This window comes from Tupaia chinensis, unplaced genomic scaffold, assembly GCF_000334495.1.
Source record: "Tupaia chinensis unplaced genomic scaffold, TupChi_1.0 Scaffold144058_2, whole genome shotgun sequence".
Taxonomy (NCBI): Eukaryota; Metazoa; Chordata; class Mammalia; order Scandentia; family Tupaiidae; genus Tupaia; species Tupaia belangeri.
Genome location: NW_006203911.1, coordinates 318305 through 326958, shown reverse-complemented (window position 1 = coordinate 326958; position 8654 = coordinate 318305). Strand labels below are relative to the sequence as shown.

The window sequence follows — 8654 nt, the reverse complement described above, 5'->3', positions numbered from 1 at the left end:
GGAAAGAAACACTGCCAAAGAAAGATAAACATATAAGGGCTTATCATGTAGGGAAGAATATCCAAGGGGTCTTTAGAAGGTTCATAATATGTTTTATGGAAAAAAAAACTATGCATGGAATTCAATTTTTTCCTACACCAAAATAAACTCATACTTTTACTCCATTTTCTCATGCACTTTTTGAAGACCCCTTATAGACATGTCAGGGAAATAGGAAATGCTCTTAGTTATAGAGAACTCAAGTAAATGCTCTGAGACCAGTGTTTTTTCATGTTAAGTGGCTCCCAGCAATAAGAAAGCAAGATAAGATAAATTGCATAGCCTGGATGCTATTTGAAATTTAAAGAAAATAATTCTGTTTTGTATAGCAGGAAAAACTATAGAACAAGAGTTATTAGAGCTTGAAAATTTAGGTCAAGATAGAAAGTAGTAGATCTCGGGGACCAGCAGTTAGCGTAATGGCTATGTTGCTGGACTCCCACGTAGTCGACCTCGGTTCGCGTCCCATACCTGGTGGCTTAAAACTCACGCTGGGCACATGTGTGTGCGTGCCCAAGATCCCGAGAGGAGAATGGAGGAGAAGGGATTGCGGCGTGACCATCCCCCCTGGGGGGTGATTTCTCGCTTTCTGTCTCTATGTCTCTCTCTGTCTGGCGAGCGCACGTGCCCTACAGTGAAAATCTCTCCCAAAAAAAAAAAGGGGGGGGAAAGAAAGTAGCAGATCTGAAAAGAAGAAAGTATTGTAAACTATGCTTTGAAATATAAGACGATCTTCAAAAAGTTCATGGAGAATGTGCACTACGAAAAAACTATGCATAGATTTCAAAAAAGTTTTGCACCAAAATAAACTCATACTTTAATTATATTATTCCATGAACTTTTAAAGGAATCTTCATGTATCCCTAAATTTTGATAGGTAACTTTTCTGTTTCAGAGATTATCTTTATCACCTCCATTAATAGTATTCTTGGTTGAATAGGCAACAGGGCTGAACTAGTAGTACATAATGTTCTTCTAAACAAATGACCTATCACTGTTGCTTGGATGTAATTACATATAAGTTACAAAATTCCAAATTAAACTAAACCTCCTTTATATTCCTAGGTTTGCCAGTTTAGATCATCAACATTTTCTGATGTAGAAGCTCATTTTAGAGCATCCCATGAAAACACTAAGAACTTGCTATGTCCATTTTGCCTCAAAGTTAGTAAAATGGCAACTCCCTACATGAATCATTACATGAAGCATCAGGTGAGATTTAGCAGTTGTTATTTGTTCATGTTGTCTTAGTGAAAAGATATAAATCTGTATATCTTTCTGTATGTAAACTGAGAACATTGGTTAGATTTTTTTCTGGATGGAAAGCAGAGTTGTTCCAAATGATACAATTAGTTTGTTGTATATGCTGAATTACTTTTGCTTGCCTGCTTTCTGGTTATTCAGAATCTACTAAATAGTAACAGTTCTAAAAAAGATAGCTAGAAATAGGAACCCCAGGGTGGAGGAAAAACAGGAAAGTTAAATGAAAGATTCAGATTGGATATTTTGGTGAAAATGAGAGTGCTTTTAAAGGTAATTATCAAAAGCAGGGAAAAGAATAAGTTTGAACTGAGGAAGGTAAGATTGAAGCCTCATAAAACTTTCTGCTTTCTTCTTTGTTTTTATACCTTATTTTCACTTTCTAGCCCACTTTTTGTTATGAGAAGACATGGTTGTCATCAATGACCCAAAATGGTTTTTTGTAGCAGCCAATAATTAAGGAAGTAGCACTGACACCAGATATGTGAACTAGGCCAAAGAAGTGTATTTAGCTTTGAATTTGTTTCCTGCGTGACTTCTGTCGGTTCTTCTGTGGAATTTCTAGGATACTAGTTTTAGGACTTATATCTTTCCCTTCAATTCTTATTTTATGCTCTTTTTATCATGAAACAATTAGAATGTCCTTTGGGCTGAAATGTTTGATGAAATGGTTGGCCTGTTCTTAAGTATTTGAAAAAGCCATAGTGCTTTTGCCAAAGTTAGAAGTGGACTTGCTGAATCTGATACTGGGTTGTTGAGAAAGTCATGATGCATTTTTGCATAGAAAAATACAGCATGACTTTCCTGACATCCTGGTATAATCAAGTTTTACCTTCTTAGATTATCTTTTTTTAAAAAATAATTGTTTATTTTATTTTATTTATTCATTCTTTTTTTTTTTTAATTTGACCAGAGAGAAAGAAAGGGAAAGTGAGAAAGCAAGTCACCAGGTCCAGGACTCGAACCATGGTCAGCCATGTGGGAGTGTCCAGCACCTTAACCACCACACCACCTGCTGGCTCTCCTTCTTACATTTTCTTATTGATTGCATTGTCATGGCCAGTTTATTCAGCACTGGTGCTGATATGACATTTGGTTCCAGTCAATAGATAATCATGAAATTCATTTGTAGTTTTTTATTGGGAAAATATCATAAAGGTAGAATTTCCAGATACATTCAGGATCACCTGTGTTGTAATCAGAATGGTACTAACATCCTTGGGTTTTTTCATCCTAGTAAGACCACCCATACCCTTCAGCCCATCAGGATCCCGAATATGTGTGTGCATGCTTGTCCAGTGTGGTTTTTTTCTTGCCTTTTTTTTTTTTTTGAGAGGATTTTGCCGTAGGGCGCGTACGCTCTCCAGAAAAAACAGAGACAGAAAGTGAGAAATCACCCTCCAGGGGAGATGGCCATGCCACAATTCATTCTCCACTCTCCTCTCGGGATCTTGGGCACACACACACACGCCCGGTGCGAGTTTAAGCCACCGGGTCCGGGACTCAAACCATGGTGGACTACATGGGAGCCCAGCAACATAGCCATTACACCAACTGCTGGTCCTGCCCAGTGTTTATTTATTTTTTTTTGGAGAGGTTTTTCGCTATAGGGCGCGTGCGCTCGCCAGAAAGACAGAGAGAGACATAGAGACAGAAAGCAAGAAATCACCCCCCAGGGGGGATGGTCACGCCGCAATCCCTTCTCCTCCATTCTCCTCTCGGGATCTTGGGCACACACGCACACGCACCCGGCGTGAGTTCTATGCCACTGGGTCCGGGACGCGAACCGCGGTCGACTACATGGGAGTCCAGTGACATTGCCATTACACTAACTGCTGGTTCCCGTGCCCAGTGTGTTTTTTAAGCCACAGTGGGTGGGACACAAACCCTGGTTGGCCATGTAGGATATGGCTGCTTCTGTTCAGTGCTTAGCTACTATGCTAGAGGCAATCCCAGAAGTTATTATTTCTTATATTATTTCTAATATTCCCTGTAAACAGAACAAAGGAATTCATCGTTGCACAAAATGCAGACTACAGTTTTTGACCTGCAAGGAGAAAATGGATCACAATCTACAGCATCGTACATTTATAAAACCTAAAGAACTAGAAGGATTGCCTCCTGGAACAAAAGTGAGTTTTAAATGTATTTCATTATTTAGTATGATAATTAAATTCCTGCCTGTTTTTTGTTGTTGTTATTGTTTTTAATTTTCGATAGGGTATGTGCGCTTACCAAAGAAAAAGTGAGAAAGCATCCCCCCCAGGGCAAAGGCCACATTGCAGTCCTTCTCTACTCTTGGTACTTTGGCCAAACATAAGTGCCTGGTGTGTTTTTCAAGCTGCCATGTCCAAGACTTGAACTGCACAGTTGGCCATGTGGGATCCAGCTGCCTTAACTTCCATGCTGCCTGCTGACCCACTCCTGCCTAGTTTTATTTATCAAATAAATAATAAAAATTGACTTCCAGTTGATATTAAGTCCTTAATTTTAGGTTTTATTATTCTATGCTTGAGAAGAAAAACTTAAAGCCATTGTGTTGTGCATCAATTAATGTGATTTGTTAGAGTAGTATTCCCTTCTAGTGAATCAAACTAGATTACTATAGACCGAGTAACTGGGTTTTAATATTCAGTAGGTTGCTTTTCATCTATTCCAGTTGATTGTGTGTGTGTATGTGTGTGTATATATTTATATGTGTGTGTGTGTAATTTTAGTTACTAGACTATAAGATGTTTGAGATTAGGAATCATGTTTCATTTACCTTTGTGTCCTTAGTATCTGTCATACTGTCTGTAATTATCATAGGCTTACTGAAGTTGGTATTGCTGAATCTACTCTGAGAGAAGCAAGTTTTGCTCCTAGGTAGCATTACTGTATTTTTTTAAATTAATTAATTTTTTCTTTGTTTTTTTTTTTATCTATTATTATTATTTTAACTTACTACAGGGCACATGAACTCAACAGAGAGAGACAGTGAGAAGGAGAGAGAAAGAAGGCCACCAGGTCCAGAACTCGAACTGCAGTTGCCGTGTGCAAGTCTAGCACCTTAACCACCACGCCACCTACTGGCCCTGTCATCGTTATTTTTTAATTTGCTCCAAGACATGTGTGCTCACCAGAGAGAAAGAAAGAGAAAGTGAAAAAGCAAACCACCAGATTCGGGACTTGAACCTCAGTCAGCCATGTGGGAGCCCAGAGCCTCAACCACTATGCTACCTGCTGACCCCTGCATTATAACCCCTGTTTTGTTTTTTGGGTTTTTTTTTTTTTATAAGAATTATCTATTTCATTTTATTTATTGTTATAATTGTTATTTTTTACTTTGTCCAGAGAGAGGAAAAGTGAGAAAGCAAGCCACCAGGTCTGGAACTTGAACTGCAGTAGGCCATGTAGGAGTCCAGTGCCTTTAACCACCACGCAACCTGACAGCCCCTGCATAATGTTTTTAATGAGCAAGCACATGTGTGACTACAGATTTCCATTTCCTTGTTTGTCTTATATTCATGTTTTCTCTGATTTCTTCATATAAAGTTAGCTCCTGAATATTTACTCCAGTGGAAGGATGGTTAATTCAGAATGATATATGTATTTGGGCATGAATATATGCCTTTGAATATGAGTATCTGCTATTTGAATTAACTAAATAGCATAAAACACTGAGCATTGGAAGCAGGATCACACATGACCAATCGCAGTTCGAATCCCAGCCCCAGCAGCTTGAAAAACACATCAGGCAATGTGCTTGCATGCTCAAAATCCTGGCAGGATGGAGAAAAGGAGAAAAACATTGAGAAATGATATCCTGTGGGGGGACTGCCCTCTCTCTCTCTCTCTCTCTCTCTCTCTCTCTCTCTCTCTCTCTCCTGAGCATATATACCCACTGGCAATAAAAAAAAAGTTAGGGCCAGCTGTTGGCATGGTTGTTAAGGCACTAGATCCCATATGGCTGACTGTATGGTTTGAGTCCTGGACTTGGTGGCTTGGAAAGCACACCAGGTGTGTGTGCACATTTCAAATCCCAAAAGCAGGGAGGAATGGAGGAGAAGGGATTGTGGCCTGACTATCTCCTATAAGGGGTGCTTTCTTTCTATCTCTATCCAGTGAGTGCCCACACCCTCTGGCAAATCACAAAACAAAGTTAAAAAAATAGAGACCAGCAGGTGGCATGGTGGTTACGGCGCTGGACATTCCCACATAGCCGACCACAGTTCAAGTCCTGGACCTGGTGGCTTGCTTTCTCAATTTCCATCTCTCTCTCTCTTTCTCTCTCTCTCTGTCTCTGTCTATGGTCAAATTAAAATAAATGACTGAATGAATAAAATTAAATAAATAGTTCTTTTAAAAATACTAATAATAATGGAAAGCAATGCTCTGAACATCTGTAATGGAGAGAAAACTCTCCAATGTCCTTCTCTGCAATCATGTTGGGACTAGTTACACAAAACAGTAATGTAAGCAGTGCAGACCTCTCATGTCATCCCTTATTAGAAATATAGCAATAGGGGACCAGCAGATGGCATAATAGTTACATTGCTGGACTCCCACATGGCCAACTGTGGTTCAAATCCCATACCTGGAGGCTTGAAACGCATGCCAGGTGTGTGTACCTGCATGCCCAAAATCCCAAGAGGAAAATGAAAGACAAGGGATTGTGGCATGGCCATCCCCTTTAGGGGGGTGAGTTCTTGCTTTCTGTCTCTCTTTCTCCAGGGAGTGCATGCACCCTATAGCAGAAATCTCTCTTAAAAAAAAAAAAAAAAAGAATTAGAGCAATAATAATGATGTATTATCAATTATAATGATACTAAATGGCTTATCACTTTAAAATTAACTTTCCAGTATGCCTTTTCCTTTTTCTATTTTGCCATGCCAGGTTTTATTTATTTATTTATTTATTTATATTATTTACATGTAATCGCTATTGATCTTTACATTGTACAACATGGTTTTTTCCTAGCACCCAGTGCATATCAGTCAAGACCAGTATGCCTTTCCTTACATTCTATTACTTAATCCATGTAGTGACTCAGTGAGGGTAGGCAAGGCAGATTTTATCCTTATTATATATATGGAGGCCTAGAGAAGGTAAATTTCTTACTCAAGCTCTCATGGTTAGGAAGTAGTGCTAATATTTAACCTCAGGTATTTTTACTCCTAATCCAGTGTTTTTTATATGATAGCAAACTAAATGTATTTTACAGGACTTCACATAGACTGCTCCTGAAATGTGGAAGGGAACTATAGTTAAATGATTAAAGAGTATGTTAATAGGTGACTGTTTCCCATTATAACCAGTGAATATAACTGAACATTTTCTAAATACTACATGATAAATTTTATGTTTGTTCCATTAAGGAAATTCATTAAGCATTATTAAAATGTCCATATCCAGGGCCAGCAGGTGGCATGGTGGTTAAAGGCACTAGTCTCCCACATGGCTGACTGCGGTTCAAGTGTCAGACCTGCCAGCTTGCTTTCTCACTTTCTCTCTCATGAGTGGACATGCCCTCTAGCAAATTAAAAAATTGTAATAATGATAAATAAGATTAAATAATTCTTTTTTAAAATGTCCATATTGTATGATGAATTGATGTAATCTTCCCCATAACCTTTGGAAGCAGAAATTCTGCCTAATGAGACCCTAGAAAGAGAAGGTCACATTTACTGTAGAGCTGTTTTTGTTTGTTTGTTTGTTTGTTTTGCTATAGAGCTTTCCCAAGGCACCAGGGCTAATATTGAAACTACAGTTAGCTATGTGGGATCTAGCTCCCTTAACCACTGTGCTACAGGACTGGTCCAGCCTTGCTGCATTTTGAATTAGTTTTTTATATAGTATGAAGTAGGGGTCCAAATTCTCTTTTTCATGTGAATATCAGTTTTTCTAGCATCATTTGGTAATAAAAGTATTCTCTCCTCCATTGAATTGTTTTATCAAAAACCAATTGAACATAAATGTGGGGGGTTGTATGTTTTTAATACTAATGTAATGATCAGTTTTCTTTTTTTAAAGAATTATTCTATGTAACGTTATTCATTCGTTTATTTATTTTAATTTGACCAGTGAAGGACAGAATGAGTGAGAGAGAAAGTAAGAAAGCAAACCACCAAGTCTAGGACTCAAACTGTTGTTAGCCATGTGGGAGTCCAGCTCCCCTAACCACCACACCACCTGCTGGACCCAATGATCGATTTTCTAAAAATAAAATGTTTTTTGGATTTTTTTTGGTATTTTTCAGATTACTATTCGAGCTTCACTTGGACCTCTTCAATCAGGAGCCTCAGCCACACCTTCCAGTTGTGCTCCAAGCACTTCTTCTCTTCAGGTCTCACCTCCAAAGTCTAAAAATACCACTGCTAAAAATCCCTCAAAATCTAATGGAAGTAAATCTAAGACAAGTAAGACTCAATTTACAACTGCATGCAGTGCAAGTAAACCCAGTTCAAGTCAGACAAATGGAGGTACATCTAAGTATAAACTCGGTTCAAGTAAGGCAAGTGGAAGTACATCTAAAAGCAAAGCAAAACCCTCTTACAAGCAAAGGAGACAACGTAACAGAAAAAATAGAATCAACATAGCTTTGAAGAAAATCAGGTAATATTTGTTCTTGATATATGAGGGGTCTTCAAAAATATACGGAAAATACATATTAAAAACCTATGCTTAGATTTCAAACTTTTGTGCACAAAAATTAACTTGTACTTGGGAACCAGCAGTTAGCGTAATGGCTATGTCGCTGGACTCCCACGTAGTCGACCGCGGTTCGAGTCCTGGACCTGGTGGCTTAAAACTCACGCCGGGCGCGTGTGTGTACGTGCCTGAGAGGAGAATGGAGGAGAAGGGATTGCGGCGTGACCATCCCCCCTGGGGGGTGATTTCTCGCTTTCTGTCTCTATGTCTCTCTCTGTCTGTCTGGCGAGCGCACGCGCCCTATAACGAAAAACCTCTCCAAAAAAAAAAAAATTAACTTGTACTTTCATTCCATTTTTCCATGGAGTTTATCATTTTTATCTTTTACACTAATTGTATATTTTGTGCTTTTATCTTGTAACAGTTGAGTGTGTTAATCTGATTCTTTTTATTCCAGAGAGATTTTAACTGGTGTTAAGAGTTTTTACACTCACTCTAGCTTATTTTCAAGCAAATTTTCAAATTATAAATTTCTAAAGATAATTGATTTAACCATTTTGACTTTAATTAATAAACATTAATATAGTTTTCCCTTACTTTTTGGTTTACAATATCTTTATGCCATTTTTCTGTCTCCATAAGGTGTCATCGAATTCACAAGTGCATTGAGTGTCATTCCAAAATAAAAGATTTTGCAAGCCACTTTTCTATATATAGCCACTGT

At 38.3% G+C, this 8654-nt stretch overlaps 1 protein-coding gene across 1 annotated transcript in view; it reads left to right on the top strand.

Annotated features, from left to right (window-relative positions):
• The window catches only part of ZNF280C (zinc finger protein 280C), a 53051-nt gene that overhangs the window by 32501 nt on the left and 11896 nt on the right, over window positions 1-8654 (top strand). Inside the window, exons 13-16 of the mRNA XM_027767243.1 lie at window positions 1105-1251; window positions 3300-3431; window positions 7539-7894; window positions 8573-8652. Of these exons, the coding sequence (XP_027623044.1) occupies window positions 1105-1251; window positions 3300-3431; window positions 7539-7894; window positions 8573-8652 (715 nt within the window). The remainder of the gene's footprint in view (window positions 1-1104; window positions 1252-3299; window positions 3432-7538; window positions 7895-8572; window positions 8653-8654) is intronic.